Source organism: Oncorhynchus gorbuscha, linkage group LG15 (assembly GCF_021184085.1).
Source record: "Oncorhynchus gorbuscha isolate QuinsamMale2020 ecotype Even-year linkage group LG15, OgorEven_v1.0, whole genome shotgun sequence".
In the NCBI taxonomy this organism is placed as follows: Eukaryota; Metazoa; Chordata; class Actinopteri; order Salmoniformes; family Salmonidae; genus Oncorhynchus; species Oncorhynchus gorbuscha.
The window spans coordinates 25,945,085-25,967,461 of NC_060187.1; the positions used below are offsets into that span (position 1 = coordinate 25,945,085).

The 22,377-nt window shown below is 47.0% G+C and overlaps 1 protein-coding gene across 3 annotated transcripts in view; it reads right to left on the reverse strand.

Moving 5' to 3' along the window:
• The window catches only part of LOC123996809 (capping protein inhibiting regulator of actin dynamics-like), a 38,336-nt gene that overhangs the window by 5,241 nt on the left and 10,718 nt on the right, over positions 1-22,377 (reverse strand). The window contains exons 1-5 of one of the 3 annotated variants that reach the window (XM_046300532.1): positions 14,025-14,109; positions 1,583-1,751; positions 850-982; positions 446-601; positions 74-316 (exon numbers count right to left, since the gene is read on the reverse strand). In XM_046300532.1, coding sequence (XP_046156488.1) covers positions 74-316; positions 446-601; positions 850-982; positions 1,583-1,751; positions 14,025-14,094 — 771 coding nt within the window. In that variant the 5' untranslated portion in view covers positions 14,095-14,109. Of the gene's footprint in view, positions 1-73; positions 317-445; positions 602-849; positions 983-1,582; positions 1,752-8,538; positions 8,657-14,024; positions 14,110-22,377 lie in introns of those variants that run through there. The other 2 variants (XM_046300533.1, XM_046300535.1) reach the window with 2 other exon arrangements.

The following is a 22,377-nucleotide window of genomic DNA, read 5'->3' on the forward strand; positions in this document are numbered from 1 at the left end:
CATGACACTTCTATGTATGCACATTCAAACCAAAGAAAGACCACCAACTGTAAGAACCATGACCCCCTCTCACCTGTGTATACCGGTGGTGCTTGCGGGAGATCCTCTGGTTTTTGGGTTTGACAGACAGCTTATGCTTGGCAGCGGTGTTGTCCAGCCGAGGGACAGACTGTGAGACTTCATCCAGGTCGATGGACTCAATGGCGCCGATGGCTGGAAGAACTTGTTTGGACCTGGAAGATTTCACTGGAGTGCTGGGGGCTTCAGCCTGGGGAGCTCCATGGCTCTCACCGGCCTCTTGGTCCTGACTGGCCCCCTGGTTGTCATGGAAACATAACATTTTCATTCTCTTCCTATATTTCCAACAAACATTCTTTGAGTTAATACAGTATCATTATAAGCTAACAGTGAACCAAACATTATGCAATTAATGATCTGCTATTACCTTTGGCTCTGTGTCCACTGGCTCAGCCTCCACTTGGGCTAAGACCCTCAGAGGGCTATTGTGTACCTCCTCTTCATCCGAGCTGCCCTCGTCTCCCTCACTCTTCCTCAGAGAGGGGTGCTTCTGGCCAAACTTGATATTCTGTGCTATCTGCCGCTGCATTTTCCACACACACACACACACACACACACACACACACACACACACACACACACACACACACACACACACACACACACACACACACACACACACACACACACACACACACAGTTAACATTGAAGACAGCAGTAACGTTAAAGTGTCTGTTATCTGGGAGCAACAGTTGACTTTCGAGTACATGGTAATTAGAGTCATCAACCAAGACTGTGAACATACATCTGAATGTGTGTTTAAGGCCCACCTGCAAGTTCCTGACTTTATCGGAGACGTTTTCCTGGGACATGGTTTGTTCTGGGCTGAGCTCCTGTACTGCTTCTTCTGGGATAAACACACTGTCGTGGGAGAGGGCTTGAGACCCAATGGGGTTCAGCTCCCTGCAAAGACATAACGAGAGCTACAGTTATAGCATGCTATTACAGTCAGTCACTCATTAATTCCTGACAAGATGTAGTATCCCGTAGCAAATTCATTTGCACAAACATAAACCATTTCACACACTCTAAACTCCACCAATTAAAATCTAAAAGTCAGTCAAGCAGTTTATAGACCACATTTCAACTGAACTGCACCCCTTTCTCACCAGACTGAGATTTAGTCGAATCTGCCGACTCGAAAATAGATAACATTGCATGCCAAACAAGAAGCCACATGATAATATATGTGGGATCCACGTTGGGTCTTAGCGGAAATAGTATTAGAGGCTTTCTCTGTGGTCTGGGTGTGGCTTACTGGAAGGGATTAAAGACAATGTGCTCAAGTCCATGCAGTCTAAGTTATTGATAAGACCTGTGTTCAGCGCTTGTTTCATTTTGAGGTGGGGACCTGTACAAGCAATAGGGGGAAAATGGCAATGTAGAGCAACTCAACTGCATTGCATGTCCTCATGACAACATTATGAACAGTGTATAAATGCAACCTGGACTACTGGAGTATTTCTCATAATATCAAACAGAATGCATGGATGTCCTGTTTACCTCAGATGTTGATTGGTCTCCTCATCATCTGAGATGACTACGTTAGAAACTTCCCCTGTGGAGAAGCTAGCCTTCAGCTCTGCTGTATTGAAGTCCTGCTCTGCTGCCTTCTTCTTCCTCTTCCCAAACAGGCGTCTGAACGGCTGGAATTTGCCCTGTCGTCGCCTCTCTGCAGGCAGAAAGAGAAATGATAACCAAAGCTACACACTATCACCTTATCACTCTTTATTATCACATCCGTGGTGGACTGTATAATTACATCTAAATGAGTGGCCCGTAGTGTGAGTGTGTGTGAATCTACACAAAATAACTCCACAGCAGATGAGGTGAAGAGAAAACCTTGGATCAGTTGATAATACTTACCTTGAATAACAGAATGTGCTAAATAAAGTAGGAATAGTCATAAGGACATGGAGGAAAACCAACATTTGAATCATAAAAAGGTGGAATCATTCTGACCTGAGTGGACCATTGGAAGTCATTCAGGAAATCACTCACTCATTGAACGACTGTCTCTCTTTCTCATATGCAAACATACATTTGTTTCACTTGAACAGATACTCAAGGCTACACAGATACTCTTATCCAAAGCAATTTTAGACAGTTCAATACTGTTCATGTTATCTACACACCATGGTGTGCTGTGGACCTTTGAGGCTCCAGGTAGTCTAATTCCACATAGATGTGATTTATCACTGACGTTTGCACATGCTCCTTCATCACATAAATACTCTTCTATCGTGGCTTGTGCCAAATTGATTCCTAAATTGTCCCCAAGGAGAGTTATTATACCAACTTCACTATACCAACAGCTGAGTCGTTTGGAGTAGAGTATTCACCACCACAATTACTCATTACAAAATCAACCTTGAAAATCCCAGCTATGTAATCGCATAACCAGAAGTTTACTACAAACACAGAAACAATGGCGGTGAAGCTCATCATGACTGCCTGCTTACCATTACTGTCCTGTCTCTTGTGACCTTGTCAGATGGTGTTTCATCTGAGCAGCAACTTAGCTGACCAACAGATCTCTTATTAAAGTGTAGGGAGCTCCTAATGTCAACAGTAAGGTTATTATATTTTTGTGTTTTTATTTCCATACGTTTTTTTTTCTTCCCCAAATCAGTTTAGTTTCAGTGAGTTTTCAGACCTGATTTTCTAGTTTTTATTTAGTTTAACTTAGCTTTTATATGATTTAGTTTCAGTTTTAGGTTTAGTGTTAGGGACAGAAAGCATGAGTGGGAGCCTAGGAGGCATTTGGGTTATATTGTTTTTTGTTTGTTTTTGGGTTGTTACTTTATGCAGCTGCACGTAAGGTCAAAGACAGAAGAGAAAGCGAGACATCTCACTGACACATTTTTTTCTGGTCGGGCAGGTATGGCGACTAGGGAGAGTACACAAAGTAGACCAGAGCCAGCTGTTCCCTCTCTGCTGTGAGCATGTCAGATATTATGGAGGAACTGTGTGTCATGCCCTGATCTGTTTCACCTGTCTTTGTGATTGTCTCCACCCCCTCCAGGTGTTGCCTGTGTTTCCTGTCTCTCTGTGCCAGTTCATCTTGTATGTTAGTCAAGTCAACCAGCATGTTTTTCCCATACTCCTTTTGCTCTTCTCTTTTTGATAGTCGTCCTGGTTTTGACCTCTGCCCGACTCTGGACTCTGAACTGGTTTTGACCCTTTTGCCTGTCCACGACCATTCTCTTGCCTTACCCTATTGGATTAAGAAATATTCTAAGACTCCAATATCTAAGATATTGTAAGACCCCAACCATCTGCCTCCTGTGTCTGCATCTGGGTCTCACCTTGTGTCATGATAGTACGAACTGGCCATGACAGACCCAGCAGACTTGGACCAGCTCCGCCTAGCTGTCTCCCTGCAGGGAGCCACCATTGGGAGACATCAGGAGTTGCTATAGGGCCCTTTGGAAGGGCTCAGTTCCTTGATGGAATGCCACGACCATGGTTTAAAGGCTATTATGGAGCAAACCAGGGAGTTAGCTCAGAGACTGTCTGCCACCTCTGAAAAAAAACAATCACCCATTAATTTTTCCCCTTTCTGTGGTGAGTTTGTACAGCCTATCCCGACTCCCCATCAACCCTGCTTACCACCTCCAGAGCGATATTCGGGAAATCCCGGTACCTGCCGGGGTTTTCGTTCTCAGTGCTCGCTTATTTTTTGAGCTACAGCCATCTTTGTTTTCTTCAGACCAATCGAAGATAGCGTATATAATTATGCTAATGTCGGGAAGGGCGCTCTCCTGGGCTCCGGCAGTTTGGGAACAAGTATCTGTCATTTGGAGGAATTCATGGCAGAGGTGAGAAGTTTTTGAGTCTCCGGTACCCGGGAGAAAGGCGGCCAGCATACTGCTTGACTTACGTCAAAACTCCCATAGTGTGGCAGACCAAGCAGTGGATTTTAGCACGTTGGCCGCCGAGAGTGCCTGGAATCTGGAGTCTCTTTTCGATACTTTTCTGCACGGATTATCTGAGGAGGTAAGGGATGAGTTAGCTGCTCGGGAACTGCCGGTGGACCTCGCCTCTCTTATCGCCTTAACCATTAAAATTGATGGACGCCTAAGTGAACTCAAGAGTGAGAGGAGGTCTGGTCTCTGGCACACTCGTGCACCTGAAATGACGTGTTCACCTTTGGAATCCGGAAGTTTCCGAAGGCAGCTTTTCCGAGAGGAGTCGAGGTCACCCGAGCTCTCTCGTGAATCTACGACAGGTGAGTTGGATACTCCTGACTGGGAGTTCCCTAATTCCCATCACCTGCACACTCCTTTTTGCTCTTGTGCTGTGGGGAGACCAATCTAAGTCTCTCTGGGTGCTCATTGACTCTGGGGCTGATAAATGACTTATGGATGCCACGATAGCTGCGGAGCTTGGTATTCCGACTCAGCCTCTCTCTGTGCCCATGGTTGCTAGGGCGCTGGACGGTCGCTCTATAGGGTAAGTCACCCATAATAGTGTGCCCGTTCAATTATGGGTTTCTGGTAACCACAGTGAGACAATACAGCTCCTCCTCATTGCATCTCGCATGTTCCGGTTGTTTTAGGATTATCCTGGCTCCAACAGCACAATCCTGTGATTGACTGGACCACAAGCTCCATCCTGGGTTGGAGCACATTTTGCCATTGTCACTGCCTTCAAGCAGCACAGCCTTCCCCTAGTCGTCTTCCTCAGAAGGTTAACAAGACGGTGGATGTCTTTGTTATCCCCACGGAATACCATGACCTCCTGGAAGTGTTTAGCAAGGCACGTGCTACTTCCCTTCCCCCGCACCGTCCTTATGATTGTGCCATTGATCTTCTCCCAGGCACTACACCACCTCGGGGTTGGTTGTACTCTCTGTCCGAACCAGAGACCATTGCTATGGAGGAGTACATAGTCTCTGGTCACTGGGGCCGTCCGTCCTTCTACATCTCCTGCCGGCGCAGGGTTTTTCTTTGTAGAGAAGAAAGACAAGACCCTGCGCCCGTGCATTGACTACCGGGGGCTTAATGATATCACTGTCAAAAATCGTTACCCCCTACCGCTCCTCTCGTCAGCGTTTGAACATCTTCAGGGGGATACCATGTTTTCCAAGTTGGACCTTCGGAATGCTTACCAACTGGTTTGATTATGCGAGGGGGATGAGTGGAAAGACAGCCTTCAACACAGCCAGTGGACACTATGAGTACCAGATCATGCCATTTGGACTCACCAATTCCCCCGCTGTCTTCAAGGCTTTGGTCAATGATGTGCTTCTGGACATGCTAAACTGGTTTGTGTTTGTCTACCTGGACGTCATCCTGTTTTTTCCCGATCTGCCCAAGAACATGTACTCCATGTCAGACAGGTCCTTCAGCGCATCCTGGAAAACGAATTGTTCGTGAAAGCCGAGAAGTGTGAGTTCCACCACTCTTCTATCCCCTTTCTGGGATATGTCATTGCTGAGGGCAATGTTCAGATGGATCCTGGAAAGGTGAAAGCAGTGGTGGATTGGCCTCAACCAACGTCCAGGGTGCAGCTGCAAAGGTTTATTGGTTTTGCAAACTTCTACCGCCCTTTCATTCGTGATTACAGCACCCTGGCGGGCCCCCCTGTCGGCACTCACCTCCCCCAAGGTACTGTTCAAATGGTCTCCAGCTGTCGACAAAGCCTTTGTGGAACTGAAGCATCGGTTCACAACAGCACCCATCCTCATCCATCCGGACCCCTCGCATCAATTTGTGTTGGAAGTGGATGCTTTGGATGTTGGAGTGGGGGCCAGCCTGTCCCAGCGATCTGTCCAGGACCAGAAGCTTCATCCCTATGCCTTCCTGTCCCATCGTCTCAATCTTGTTGAGAGGAACTATGATGTTGGCAACCGAGAACTCCTGGCGGTGAAGATGGCGTTGGAGGAGTGGAGGCACTGGCTGGTAGGAGCAGAACAGCCATTCCTGGTCTGTACCAACCATAAAAACTTGGAATATTTCCGTTCAGCCAAGCGCCTTAACTCAAGGCAGGTCCGGTGGGCCCTCCTGTTAACCAGATTCAACTTTACCATTTCCTACCATCCTGGGTCTAAAAATATGAAGGCTGATGCTCTCTCCCGCCTATACAGTTCCTCTGCCACACTCTCGACTTCCAAAACCATTCTCCCTACCTCATGCCTTGCTGCCACTGTGGATTGGAGTATTGAGAACCTGGTTTGCGAGACGCAACGCTCCCAACCTGGACCTGAAGGGGGCTCGGCTAACCAGCTGTTTGTCCCTAACCCATTCCAGTCCCGGGTCCTGGAATGGGCTCATTGCTCCAGGCTGACCTGTCACCCAGGGTCCTATCGTACACTAGCCTTCCTTTGACAACGTTTCTGCCCAGCTTATGGTGCAGCATGTCTTCCGGATCCATGGACACCCGGTAGACATAGTCTCTGATTGTGGTCCACCGCTGTCGACGTACCTGGAGAAGAGCCAGGGTGGCTATTCTCAAGACCAACTCTAGGTATCGTCATCAAGAGGACCTTTCGCCGAACCCCAGCTCCCAGCTACCGCAATGGGCAGAGGGTATGGCTTTCCACTTGGGATCTGCCCCTTCGGGTAGAGTCCTGCAAGCGGTCTTCACAGTTCATTGGTCCTTTTTCCATCTCCAGAGTCCTGAGTTCCACTGCTGTCCGTCTTGTGTCTACGATTAAGCCTGTGTCTCACTGTCATTTGTCTGCTGTCTCCAGGCCCATCCTTCCCACCGGGTTATCGGTGGCCAACCAGCGTATACGATGAGACACTACCTGAAGGTTTGACCATGGGGCAGGGGTTTCCAGTACCTGGTTGACTGGAAGGGTTATGGCCCGGAGGAGAGGTGCTCATTGCCGATTTCCACCGACATCGGCCAGGTATGCGCCGGGGATGGGGGGGGGGGTACTGTCACACCCTGATCTGTTTCTCCTATCTTTGTGATTGTCTCCACCCCCTCCAGGTGTCGCTTATACTCCCCTGTGTATTTATCCCTGTGTTTCCTGTCTCTCTGTGCCAGTTCAACCAGCATGTTTTTCACGTTTTCTTTTTGATAGTCATCCTGGTTTTGACCTCTGCCTGACTCTGGACTCTGAACTGGTTTTGACCCTTTTGCCTGTCCACGACCATTCTCTTGCCTTACCCTATTGGATTAATTAATATTGTAAGACCCCAACCATCTGCCTCCTGTGTCTGCATCTGGGTCTCGCCTTGTGTCATGATATCATGAGCTCACGTGAACCTTAAAAAACATTTAAATGGTAAATGGCCTGAGTAAACTATTTTTTTTGTTCCCTCCCGAGTTTCCATTAGCTCAGGAAGTGCTACACAAAACACCTCTGTGGGAATCTGTGTTAAAATGGTGCACAGTAAGTGTATCTTTGTATTTGTAAAATTATTTTGGTGATATGATTTTTTTTCTTCTAAAACTGCATTGCACACAGTGATTAACGGTTAGACAGAGTGTCGGGACTGTTGTACACATTGGCCCTGCTGTGGTCAGTTAAAATGAAAACCATATGGCTGTGTAGCTTTGCGTAAGTTGGGTTCTCGAGGGCTAAGGTTAGGTTCAAATCTTTAAGTCATTATCTGTGACTTGGATTTAAAAGGAATAGCGCGCCAATATGGTGGAAGAATATATTTTTTTACTTAAGTAGTACATGTAAGAAGAATCAAGTTAACTAACTAGACATTTTTCCGTGATAGCTAGTGATAGTGATACACACGCTAGGACTATTTACAACATGGCTATATACTAGCAGCATTTACCCTCCAGATTCAGTAGCTTGAAACCCCATTAGATTTTTGCCCAAAGTTGAGAAAAAAAACTCACTGAACATAATTCATTAGGCTTATTATTTTAGTTTGTTTTGGAGTCAAAGATAATATTGTCAGTATAATTTTTGTTTATTTTCGTTTACTTTTCATGATTTGTTTTCGTTTACTATAATAACCTTGGTTCACAGAGCATTTCAGAGCTGCCATGTTGTAGAATGCTAGCACTCCAGGTAGCCCACAAACAAAACAAACCAATATATCTACAGAATCCTCTGTAATAATATAGAGTAAAGCTCCACCACACAGGAAATTATATTAAGATGAATTTCCTGTTTATCTGAGAACAAAATGCGGTTCCCTGAGTAAAGAAGTTTATCTCTGGAAATGACAATGACAATGTTCACAAAGAGACATCAGTGTCCATATAGTTTATATTCTCTACAAATTCATTGGAAAACCACACCCAGAGATATTAACCTTATATTGCACAAATATTACTGCTATTTTAGTTACAGCTCTTATGAAGGAAGCTTGCTGTTAGTTTATCTACAAGGTGGTTGCTTACTGCTACTACAGCATAATGATTACATTACAAGAGAAAAATATAATTTTGTTAGTATTGGCTATGTGATTTATTGACCAATAACCAGGTGTGAAATATTGTATCAGTAAATTACTGTCAAAAACAGAAATCATAGCTACCTGCTACACAACCCTGGCCGATGCAACCCCCTTCACTAGCAGACACTGACAGGACATTATTTCAGTTGGTAGTGATTGAGTATTGACAACCAAGCAGTTTCCATGCCACAGAGCTGAACTGGAGATAAGAGGACCTTTGCTTCCTATCTTTATTTCCTCATTATCTTTCCCTGCCAGTCAGTTATACACTCCCAGTCATATAAGATACACATTTCCGTGTCTAAAATAAAACGTCTGACAGTTGTCTCTCAGGGATCTCCTGACTGCTGTTGAAATGATGGGGAAATCAGTGTAGATATGCTATCCATAGATATTATATTGTTACTGTATCTCAAGAGTGGAAGGAGCAGTGCTTGACTTGGGCAGGAGCTCACTGGCGCTGAGTACACCTCAAATGTTCTACTGCTTGACCTCCTGTTCCTCTTATAGAATTTTAGCTAAAAAGCATTGCGGAGCTCCTGCACCTAAATATAAGCAGTACCGGTACCCAAAATGAGTACCGACCCCTATTTCCATCCAAGTCAAGAACTGGGAAGGAGGTTATCACTTCTCCCACTAAAATGCTTTTCTATCCTCACTGAGTGTCCTAGTTGAAAACTATACTGCTCAAAAAAATAAAGGGAACACTAAAATAACACATCCTAGATCTGAATGAATGAAATATTCTTATTAAATACTTTTTTCTTTACATAGTTGAATGTGCTGACAACAAAATCACACACAAATTATCAATGGAAATCAAATGTGTCTGGATTTGGAGTCACACTCAAAATTAAAGTGGAAAACCACACTACAGGCTGATCCAACTAGGCTTGATTGCCAACAATGACGAGACGGCCTACAGGGAGGAGGTGAGGGCCCTCGGAGTGTGGTGTCAGGAAAATAACCTCACACTCAACGTCAACAAAACAAAGGAGATGATTGTGGACTTCAGGAAAACAGCAGAGGGAGCACCCCCCTATCCACATCGACGGGACAGTAGTGGAGAGGGTAGTAAGTTTTAAGTTCCTCAGCGTACACATCATGAACAAACTGAATGATCCACCCACACAGACAGCGTTGTGAAGAAGGCGCAGCAGCGCCTCTTCAACCTCAGGAGGCTGAAGAAATTTGGCTTGTCACCAAAAGCACTCACAAACTTCTACAGATGCACAATCGAGAGCATCCTGTCGGGCTGTATCACCGCCTGGTATGGCAACTGCTCTGCCCACAACCGTAAGGCTCTCCAGAGGGTAGTGAGGTCTGCACAGCGCATCACCGGAGGCAAACTACCTGCCCTCCAGGACACATACACCACCCGATGTCACAAGAAGGCCATAAAGATCATCAAGGACAACAACCACCCGAGCCACTGCCTGTTCACCCCGCTATCATCCAGAAGGCGAGGTCAGTACAGGTGCATCGAAACAGGGACCGAGAGACTGAAAAACAGCTTCTATCTCAAGGCCATCAGACTATTAAACAGCCACCACTAACATTGAGTGGCTGCTGCCAACATACTGACTCAACTCCAGCCACTTTAATAATGGAAATTGATGGAAATTGATGTAAAAAATGACTAGCCACTTTAAACAATGCCACTTAATATAATGTTTACATACCCTACATTACTCATCTCATATGTATATACTGTACTCGATACCATCTACTGCATCTTATCTATGTCGTTCTGTACCATCACTCATTCATATATCTTTATGTACATATTCTTTATCCCTTTACACTTGTGTGTGTAAAGTAGTAGTTGTGGAATTGTTAGGTTAGATTACTCGTTGGTTATTACTGCATTATAATATAATATATGCCATTTAGCAGACGCTTTCATCCAAAACGACTTAAAGTCATGTGTGCATACATTCTACGTATGGGTGGTCCCGGGGATCGAACCCACTACTCTGGCGTTACAAGCGCCATGCTCTACCAACTGAGCTACAGAAGGACCACTGTAGAACTAGAAGCACAAGCATTTCGCTACACTCGCATTAATATCTGCTAACCATGTGTATGTGACAAATAAAATTTGATTTGATTTGAAAATGGTCAAAGACCCCAGCCATAGACTGTTCTCTCGACTACCGCATGGCAAGCGGTACCGGAGTGCCAAGTCTAGGACAAAAAGGCATCTCAACAGTTTTTACCCCCAAGCCATAAGACTCCTAAACAGGTAACGAGATGGTTACCCAGACTATTTGCATTGTGTGCCCCCCAACCCCTCTTTTACGCTGCTGCTACTCTCTGTTTATCATATTTGCATAGTCACTTTGCCGAGCATGGCCTTGATCTTGACGGCAGTGTAACGAGCCTGAAGTCGCTGGGTCCATTCCCTTGGAAGGTTCCTTCTGTCATGCAGGTGATAGAGGAACTAAAACTATACATTCATGTACATACTACCTCAATTGGCCCGACCGACCAGTTCTCCCGCACATTGGCTAACCGGGCTATCTTCATTGTGACCCACCACCCGCCGACCCCTCTTTTTACGCTACTGTTACTCTCTTTTCATCATATATGCATAGTCACTTTAACCATACCCACATGTACATACTACATCAATAAGCATGACTAACCGGTGTCTGTATATAGCCTTGCTACTGTTATTTTCAAATGTCTTTTTACTGTTGTTTAATTTATTTACTTACCCCTGACACACACACACACACACCTTTATTTCGCACAATTGGTAAGAGCCTGTAAGTAAGCATTTCACTGTAAGGTGTATTTGGCGCACATGACAATAATAAACTTTGATTTAACTGTTTCTCCCTCTGGGGAAGTACTGAGTGTTCTACTGTGGATGATGCCCTATTTTACCCAGCATTAGGGCATGTCCTGCACTGCCTCTGCTCTGTTTCGCTGGCTGGCCCATACTACACTGCTTCTGCTCTGTTTCACTGGCTGGCCCATACTACACTGCTTCTGCTCTGTTTCACTGGCTGGCCCATACTACACTGATTCTGCTCTGTTTCACTGGCTGGCCCATACTGCACTTCTTCTGCTCTGTTTCACTGGCTGGCCCATACTACACTGCCTCTGCTCTGTTTCACTGGCTGGCCCATACTACACTGCCTCTGCTCTGTTTCACTGGCTGGCCCATACTACACTGCTTCTGCTCTGTTTCACTGGCTGGCCCATACTACACTGATTCTGCTCTGTTTCACTGGCTGGCCCATACTGCACTTCTTCTGCTCTGTTTCACTGGCTGGCCCATACTGCACTCACTGCCCCTGGCATGCTCACACACTCATGCATGGGGCAGCAGATAGCCTAGTGGTTAGATTGTTGGGCCTGTAACCTAAAGGTTGTTAGATCGAATCCCCAAGCTGACAAGGTAAAAATCTGTTGTTCTGCCCCTGAACAAGGCAGTTAACCCACTGTTCCTAGGCTGTTGTAATTAAGAATGTGTTCTTCACTGTTAAATAAAGTTTAAAAAATCAAACCTGCCTCTGCTCTGTTTCACCGGCTGGCCCATACTACACTGATTCTGCTCTGTTTCACTGGCTGGCCCATACTACACTGATTCTGCTCTGTTTCACTGGCTGGCCCATACTGCACTGCCTCTGCTCTGTTTCACTGGCTGGCCCATACTACACTGCCTTTGCTCTGTTTCACTGGCTGGCCCATACTACACTGATTCTGCTCTGTTTCACTGGCTGGCCCATACTGCACTGCCACTGCTCTGTTTCACTGGCTGGCCCATACTACACTGCCTCTGCTCTGTTTCACTGGCTGGCCCATACTACACTGATTCTGCTCTGTTTCACTGGCTGGCCCATACTGCACTGCTTCTGCTCTGTTTCACTGGCTGGCCCATACTACACTGCCTCTGCTCTGTTTCACTGGCTGGCCCATACTACACTGCCTCTGCTCTGTTTCACTGGCTGGCCCATACTACACTGCCTCTGCTCTGTTTCACTGGCTGGCCCATACTACACTGATTCTACTCTGTTTCACTGGCTGGCCCATACTACACTGCCTCTGCTCTGTTTCACTGGCTGGCCCATACTACACTGATTCTGCTCTGTTTCACTGGCTGGCCCATACTGCACCGCCTCTGCTCTGTTTCACTGGCTGGCCCATACTACACTGCCTCTGCTCTGTTTCACTGGCTGGCCCATACTACACTGCCTCTGCTCTGTTTCACTGGCTGGCCCATACTACACTGCCTCTGCTCTGTTTCACTGGCTGGCCCATACTGCACTGCCTCTGCTCTGTTTCACTGGCTGGCCCATACTACACTGCCTCTGCTCTGTTTCACTGGCTGGCCCATACTACACTGCCTCTGCTCTGTTTCACTGGCTGGCCCATACTACACTGCCTCTGCTCTGTTTCACTGGCTGGCCCATACTGCACTGCCTCTGCTCTGTTTCACTGGCTGGCCCATACTACACTGCCTCTGCTCTGTTTCACTGGCTGGCCCATACTACACTGATTCTGCTCTGTTTTACTGGCTGGCCCATACTGCACTGCTTCTGCTCTGTTTCACTGGCTGGCCCATACTGCACTGCTTCTGCTCTGTTTCACTGGCTGGCCCATACTGCACTCACTGCCCCTGGCATGCTCACACACTCATGCATGGGGCAGCAGATAGCCTAGTGGTTAGATTGTTGGGCCTGTAACCTAAAGGTTGTTAGATCGAATCCCCAAGCTGACAAGGTAAAAATCCGTTGTTCTGCCCCTGAACAAGGCAGTTAACCCACTGTTCCTAGGCTGTTGTAATTAAGAATGTGTTCTTCACTGTTAAATAAAGTTTAAAAAATGAAACCAGAAAGGACATGTTTTCAGCAGAGTAGAACAACCAGTAGCATTCCACACGTCTACTTTAGGGTTAAGTCTGAATGGTCAGCATGAAACATAATCGACTACATAGTAAAGCTATTATTACTCTCTACTATCAACACAGACCTATATTTTGAACTATAGTCTAACATCACATCGGGCTGTCTGTAAATGCAGAAAGGAAATGCTTCAAGCCTAAGCCTAGAGTGAAGAGATATGGGCTCAGGCTGTGTATTGATTTATGTAGGTCCATATTCAGAGTTGTTAACTAAAACTATTCCACTGATCAATTTCAGTTATTTACTTTAGTTTGGATAATCAATCATCTACAGTGCTGCTCGCTGTCCTGATACATTGCTTTATTTCCTTTAGTTTTTGTCCTTTCAATTACATCCTTTCAGAATGTATTAATTCACCATAGGAAAGTAGATATCAATAGGTGATAAACGTAGGTACAGAGTGCAGAAATCACACACAGGGTCATACAGAGGCCTTAAACCATCAGTCTAAGATACTGATATCAGTTACTGTACAACCCATCACTGCATCACCACACCATGCATTTCTTAAAGAGACAGTTAAAAAGAGGTATAAATATAAGCCAACAAAGGCCTCCTTGTATTCTCCCAAGGTTATCATTAATTCTAGTCTGAGTCCAATCACTTTAAGGCCTTGTCTAAAATCACTTAAAAATATGTATATATATTTACCTGGGCTTTTGGATAAATGAGTGTCACGCTTAGTTTCCCTGGCGTCCTTAGCAATGGTAACGACACACATTGTCTGTGGTAAGAAAAAAGAGCGGGAACACGGGGGTTGTTGTCGTCTTTAGTGTGAGAGTGTGAGTCCTGTCCCGTGTAAGGAAGGAGAAAAGGAGATGACAGAGCATCACTCACTGAGTGAAGGGAGAAACAGGAGAGTTCATGCAAAGTGTGCAGTTTGAATAGCACACTTGTCCCTTGCCCTCTGCTTTCTCCCTAGGCCTCTTATCCTCTACCTGGCAATGACAATTCTACCTGGCAATGACAATTCTACCTGGCAATGACAATTCTACCTGGCAATTCCAGGCTGTATCACATCCGGTTGTGATTGGGAGTCCCATAGGGTGGCGCACAATTGGCCCAGCATTGTCCGGGTTGGGCTGTCATTGAAAATAAGAATTTGTTCTTAACTGACTTGTCTAGTTAAATAAAGGTAACAAAAAATAATATATATATAAATAACGATTGCTTAGACAGCCAAACAAACACCTTACGTAAGCTCAGAAAAGGGTTGCAATTCAATTAAAGTGTTAATAAAAATTACACATCTTTCAAATCAAGATAATCCTTAACTGAGCAAATCACAGAATACTCACAGTACTCTCTCTCTACTTCCCTCTCTCAACTATCTCCTTCTCTCACTGCAGCTGTGGATAACGTGTTAGCCCAGCAGGGAAGTCATTTGTTCCCCCAGACCTGCATTCCATTAGAGATCCTCCACCTAATCACAATGTGAATAACACCCATCACACATGACAGCAGTGCAACTTCTGAACAAAACCACATGGTTCACCATGTTCACCACTAACAGAGACAATTTAAGAAACATAATGTTGTAAAAAATAGATTCAAATGAAAGATGCTGTTTTTATCTCACCAACCAATTGTCTCAACACCTCAATCACACACACAGCCCTCTGGCTGCAACACATCTCATCAGTCGCTGCACTTTGTTGGCTGCAACAAATAAAGGGAAAGACAGAGAGAGATGGGGGTAGAGGGAAAGATGGATAGAGAGAGATAAAGAGAGGGAGAGAGGGATAGAGACATAAAGAGAGGGATAGAGACATGGAGAAAGAGAGAGAGAGAGACAGACAGAGAAAATGATCCCATCCCCAGAAGGATCAGCAACGTGCTGTACTCCCTCTGCTCAATGCTTCTCCTTCCTGAGGGTGACAGAGCCTCTCAGAAATGCCTCACTCAGAATGGCTCTTTCTACTGACTGACTCTAGTTAGCACAGAACAAGGAGATGTATGTGGAGATGTAAGAGAGGGAATGTGTTGGAGTATACTGTGTGTATTGATGTGAGAGAGAGAGATTGTGTTATTGATTGTAATGACGTGTGTTAGTGTACTGTATATTTATGTGAAAGCGTGTACAGTATGTGTGTACAGTATGTTTGTGTACAGTATGTTTGTGTACAGTATGTGTGTGTACAGTATGTGTGTGGATATGGATGTATGTATATATGCGGTGTGTGAGTATAATAGCTTTAGCTGAACTGACCACATGAGAGTATGTTGAGCAGGTGTCTGCGTGGCAATGAGACCATGAGTGTGTCTGTGTGTGTGTGCGTGCGTGTGTGTGTGTCTGTGTGTGTGCATGCGTTTGTCTGCATGTGTGTGTCTGTGTGTGCGTGTATGTGAGTGTGTACATGCGTGTGGGTGTCTGTGTGTGTGCGTGTGTGCGTGCGTTGGCACGCAGTAGACAGACTTGAGAGCAGAGCTGCGGATAGGATGAGAGAAGCACGAGGAGTGGCTATGTGCTCTGCATAAGCAGAGAGAGAGAGAGAGATGCCTTTGACAAGGGTACAGCTGCAACACAGAGTGGCAGTGGTATAGCATCACACTGCTGTGTAGCCACCCAACAGCTTCACATCCCTCCTCTGTGACACAGCCCTACACCATGGCTTCATAGCACTGGTTATAGCCATAAGCATAGTGGGACAGCTAACAGCCATAGCTCAATAGCATAACTCAGTGCCATGCTAGCGCAATGGGTTGGCTAACGTGCCGTATAGCTTTTCAGCGTAAACAGCTTGTTGTCATTGTCGAAGCGCATGGATGCGATGCAGCAGTGTAACCCTTTACCTATTTCAACGGCACAACTCGACAGGGCTGCGCACCACTGCAGTAAAATCTTAGGGAACATCGATCTGCCCTTCTGCACAATGTCTGTCTCTTTTACCCAGACCAGGCCAGCGGCGCTGCTGCTGTTGCCTCCTCTCTCTGGGGCTTTGGGAGAAACAAAGGGAAATACAAACAGAAAGGTAAACAGCAGCCTTGGGGTTGTTATTAAAGTTATTAGGGTTGCTTAAGGCACTCTATTGAGAGTTAGGGATATAGGATGGAGATAAGGTATGACATCAAGGCAACTAAAGTAATTGAAGGTATGGATGAGGAAGATGTCTGAGTCAGTAGTACTACATGTACTGTAGCATGGTGGGAGCGGGGGACAAGAGGGACATAGAATCTATAGATTCAGGTAAGGGCCTCTTCTTGGTTCCAGAATATCAGTTGTTATTGACTAAAGTGCTAATAATGTCTGCAATGCTTCACAATACATGACAACAGCGTTGTTAGTGTAACATTTATCCCTCTCTTTGCTGCCCTCTCTCTTCTCTCCATACACTGATGAAAAATACCTGAAGTTTAGCAACCTCCGGTTTCCATGGGAAAATCCTTTTGGCAAGTCAGTAATGAAGGAGACACCAAAGAGATCAAGAGGCTTGTCCAGATGAGTTTCAGAATAACGTTCTTTGTTTCTGGCCATTTTGAGCCTGTAATCGAACCCACAAATGCTGATGCTCCAGATACTCAACTAGTCTAAAGAAGACCAGCTTTATTGCTTCTTTAATCAGAACAACAGTTTTCAGATGTGCTAACATAATTGTAAAAGGGTTTTCTAATGATCAATTAGCCTTTTAAAATTATACACTTGGATTAGCTAACACTGTCATGTTTTGTCATTGATTGTCATGTCTTGTCCCTGTGCTTCCCCTTCTATTCGTTTCCCCCTGCTGGTCTTATTAGGTTCTTTCCCTCTTTCTATCCCTCTCTCTCCCCCTCCCTCTCTCCCTCTCTCTCTCTCTCTCTCTATCGTTCCGTTCCTGCTCCCAGCTGTTCCTCATTCTCCTAACTACCTCATTTACTCTTTCACACCTGTTCCCTATTTTGCCCTCTGATTAAGTCCCTATTTCTCTCTCTGTTTTCGCTTCTGTCCTTGTCGGATCCTTGTTTGCTGTTCTGTGTCCTCGTTCCGTCCTGTCGTGTTTTTGCCTTCTTCAGATGCTGCGTGTGAGCAGGTGTCTATTTCAGCTACGGCCTGCGCCTTCCCGAAGCGACCTGCAGTCTGTGGTCGCATCTCCAGTTGTCCCCCTCTACTGACTAGAGGGTTTCAGTTTTCCTGTTTTGACTTGGAATAAACTCTGTTTCTGTAAAGTCGCTTTTGGGTCCTCATTCACCTGCATAACAGAAGGATCCGACCAAGAATGGACCCAGCGACTACGGATTCTCGCAACTCAGCCGTCGAGATCCAGGGAGCGATGCTCGGCAGACACGAGCAGGAATTGTCTGCTGCTCGTCATGCCGTTGAGACCCTGGCCGCTCAGGTCTCCGACCTCTCAGGACAGTTTCAGAGTCTCCGTCTCGAGCCACCAGCTACTTCCTGGTCATCCGAGTCTCCGGAACCTAGGGTTAATAACCCACCATGTTACTCTGGGCAGCCCACTGAGTGCCGCTCCTTTCTCACCCAGTGTGATATTGTGTTCTCTCTCCAGCCCAACACATACTCAAGAGAGAGCTCGGATCGCCTACGTCATATCACTCCTTACGGGACGGGCTCGGGAGTGGGGCACAGCTATCTGGGAGGCAAGGGCTGAGTGTACTAACGAGTATCAGAACTTTAAAGAGGAGATGATACGGGTTTTTGATCGTTCAGTTTTTGGGAGGGAGGCTTCCAGGGCCCTGGCTTCCCTATGTCAAGGTGATCGATCCATAACGGATTACTCTATAGAGTTTCGCACTCTTGCTGCCTCCAGTGACTGGAACGAGCCGGCGTTGCTCGCTCGTTTTCTGGAGGGACTCCACGCTGAGGTTAAGGATGAGATTCTCTCCCGGGAGGTTCCTTCCAGCGTGGATTCTTTGATTGCACTCGCCATCCGCATAGAACGACGGGTAGATCTTCGTCACCGAGCTCGTGGAAGAGAGCTCGCGTTAACGGTGTTCCCCCTCTCCGCATCTCAACCATCTCCTCCCACTGGCTCAGAGATTGAGCCCATGCAGCTGGGAGGTATTCGCATCTCGACTAAGGAGAGGGAACGGAGAATTACCAACCGCCTTTGCTTCTATTGTGGTTCTGCTGGACATTTTGTCATTTCATGTCCAGTAAAAGGCCAGAGCTCATCAGTAAGCGGAGGGCTACTGGTGAGCGCTACTACTCAGGTCTCTCCATCAAGATCCTGTACTACCTTGTCGGTCCATCTACGCTGGACCGGTTCGGCAGCTTCCTGCAGTGCCTTGATAGACTCTGGGGCTGAGGGTTGTTTTATGGACGAAGCATGGGCTCGGAAACATGACATTCCTCTCAGACAGTTAGGGGAGCCCACGCCCATGTTCGCCTTAGATGGTAGTCTTCTCCCCAGTATCATATGTGAGACACTACCTTTAACCCTCACAGTATCTGGTAACCACAGTGAGACCATTTCCTTTTTGATTTTTCGTTCACCTTTTACACCTGTTGTTTTGGGTCATCCCTGGCTAGTATGTCATAATCCTTCTATTAATTGGTCTAGTAATTCTATCCTATCCTGGAACGTTTCTTGTCATGTGAAGTGTTTAATGTCTGCTATCCCTCCTGTTTCTTCTGTCCCCTCTTCTCAGGAGGAACCTGGTGATTTGACAGGAGTGCCGGAGGAATATCATGATCTGCGCACGGTCTTCAGTCGGTCCAGAGCCAACTCCCTTCCTCCTCACCGGTCGTATGATTGTTGTATTGATCTCTTTCCGGGGACCACTCCCCCTCGGGGTAGACTATACTCTCTGTCGGCTCCCGAACGTAAGGCTCTCGAAGATTATCTGTCTGTTTCTCTCGACGCCGGTACCGTTGTGCCTTCTTCCTCTCCCGCCGGAGCGGGGTTTTTTTTGTTAAGAAGAAGGACGGTACCCTGCGCCCCTGCGTGGATTATCGAGGGCTGAATGACATAACGGTTAAGAATCGTTATCCGCTTCCCCTTATGTCGTCAGCCTTCGAGATTCTGCAGGGAGCCAGGTTCTTTACTAAGTTGGACCTTCGTAAAGCTTACCATCTCGTGCGCATCAGGGAGGGGGACGAGTGGAAAACGGCGTTTAACACTCCGTTAGGGCATTTTGAATACCGGGTTCTGCCGTTTGGTCTCGCTAATGCTCCAGCTGTCTTTCAGGCATTAGTTAATGATGTACTGAGAGACATGCTGAACATCTTTGTTTTCGTTTACCTTGACGATATCCTGATTTTTTCACCGTCACTCGAGATTCATGTTCAGCACGTTCGACGTGTACTCCAGCGCCTTTTAGAGAATTGTCTCTATGTGAAGGCTGAGAAGTGCGCCTTTCATGTCTCCTCTGTCACATTTCTCGGTTCTGTTATTTCCGCTGAAGGCATTCAGATGGATCCCGCTAAGGTCCAGGCTGTCAGCGATTGGCCCGTCCCTAAGTCACGTGTCGAGTTGCAGCGCTTTCTCGGTTTCGCGAATTTCTATCGGCGTTTCATTCGTAATTTCGGTCAAGTGGCAGCCCCTCTCACAGCCCTTACTTCTGTCAAGACGTGCTTTAAGTGGTCCGGTTCCGCCCAGGGAGCCTTTGATCTCCTCAAGAAGCGTTTTACATCCGCTCCTATCCTTGTTACTCCTGACGTCACTAAACAATTCATTGTCGAGGTTGACGCTTCAGAGGTGGGCGTGGGAGCCATTCTGTCCCAGCGCTTCCATTCTGACGATAAGGTCCATCCTTGCACGTATTTTTCTCATCGCCTGTCGCCATCGGAACGCAACTATGATGTGGGTAACCGCGAACTGCTCGCCATCCGCTTAGCCCTAGGCGAATGGCGACAGTGGTTGGAGGGGGCGACCGTTCCTTTTGTCGTTTGGACTGACCATAAGAACCTTGAGTACATCCGTTCTGCCAAACGACTCAATGCACGTCAAGCTCGTTGGGCGTTGTTTTCCGCTCGTTTCGAGTTCGTGATTTCTTATCGCCCGGGAAATAAGAACACCAAGCCTGATGCCTTATCCCGTCTCTTCAGTTCTTCTGTAGCTTCTACCGACCCCGAGGGGATTCTCCCTGAAGGGCGTGTTGTCGGGTTGACTGTCTGGGGAATTGAGAGACAGGTAAAACAAGCACTCACTCACACTGCGTCGCCGTGCGCTTGTCCTAGTAACCTTCTTTTCGTTCCTGTCTCTACTCGTCTGGCTGTTCTTCAGTGGGCTCACTCTGCCAAGTTAGCTGGCCACCCCGGCGTTCGGGGTACGCTTGCTTCTATTCGCCAGCGGTTTTGGTGGCCTACTCAGGAGCGTGACACGCGCCGTTTCGTGGCTGCTTGTTCGGACTGCGCGCAGACTAAGTCAGGTAACTCCCCTCCTGCCGGTCGTCTCAGACCGCTTCCCATTCCTTCTCGACCATGGTCTCACATCGCCTTAGACTTTATTACCTGTCTGCCTTCGTCTGCGGGGAAGACTGTGATTCTTACGGTTGTCGATAGGTTCTCTAAGGCGGCTCATTTTATTCCCCTCGCTAAGCTTCCTTCCGCTAAGGAGACGGCACAAATCATCATTGAGAATGTGTTCAGAATTCATGGCCTCCCGTTAGACGCCGTTTCGGACAGAGATCCGCAATTCACGTCACAGTTTTGGAGGGAGTTCTGTCGTTTGATTGGTGCTTCCGTCAGTCTCTCTTCCGGTTTTCATCCCCAGTCTAACGGTCAAGCAGAACGGGCCAATCGGACGATTGGTCGCATATTACGCAGCCTTTCTTTTAGAAACCCTGCGTCTTGGGCAGAACAGCTCCCCTGGGCAGAATACGCTCACAACTCGCTTCCTTCGTCTGCTACCGGGCTATCTCCTTTTCAGAGTAGTCTTGGGTACCAGCCTCCTCTGTTCTCGTCCCAGCTCGCCGAGTCCAGCGTTCCCTCCGCTCAGGCTTTTGTCCAACGTTGTGAGCGCACCTGGAGGAGGGTCAGGTCTGCACTTTGCCGTTACAGGGCGCAGACTGTGAGAGCCACCAATAAACGTAGGATTAAGAGTCCTAGGTATTGTCGCGGTCAGAGAGTGTGGCTTTCCACTCGTAACCTTCCCCTTACGACAGCTTTCTCGCAAGTTGACTCCGCGGTTCATTGGTCCGTTCCGTGTTTCTCAGGTCGTCAATCCTGTCGCAGTGCGACTGCTTCTTCCGCGACATCTTCGTCGCGTCCACCCAGTCTTCCATGTCTCCTGTGTCAAGCCTTTTCTTCGCGCCCCGTTCGTCTTCCCCCCGTCCTTGTCGAGGGCGCACCTATTTACAGGGTACGGAAGATCATGGACATGCGTTCTCGGGGACGTGGCCACCAGTACTTAGTGGATTGGGAGGGTTACGGTCCTGAGGAGAGGAGTTGGGTTCCATCTCGGGACGTGCTGGACCGTTCGTTGATTGATGATTTCCTCCGTTGCCGCCAGGGTTCCTCCTCGAGTGCGCCAGGAGGCGCTCGGTGAGTGGGGGGGTACTGTCATGTTTTGTCATTGATTGTCATGTCTTGTCCCTGTGCTTCCCCTTCTATTCGTTTCCCCCTGCTGGTCTTATTAGGTTCTTTCCCTCTTTCTATCCCTCTCTCTCCCCTCCCCTCTCCCTCTCTCTCTCTCTCTCTCTCTCTCTCTCTCTCTCTCTCTCTCTCTCTCTCTCTCTCTCTCTCTCTCTCTCTCTCTCTCTCTCTCTCTCTCTCTCTCTCTCTATCGTTCCATTCCTGCTCCCAGCTGTTCCTCATTCTCCTAACTACCTCATTTACTCTTTCACACCTGTTCCCTATTTTGCCCTCTGATTAAGTCCCTATTTCTCTCTCTGTTTTCGCTTCTGTCCTTGTCGGATCCTTGTTTGCTGTTCTGTGTCCTCGTTCCGTCCTGTCGTGTTTTTGCCTTCTTCAGATGCTGCGTGTGAGCAGGTGTCTATTTCAGCTACGGCCTGCGCCTTCCCGAAGTGACCTGCAGTCTGTGGTCGCATCTCCAGTTGTCCCCCTCTACTGACTAGAGGGTTTCAGTTTTCCTGTTTTGACTTGGAATAAACTCTGTTTCTGTAAAGT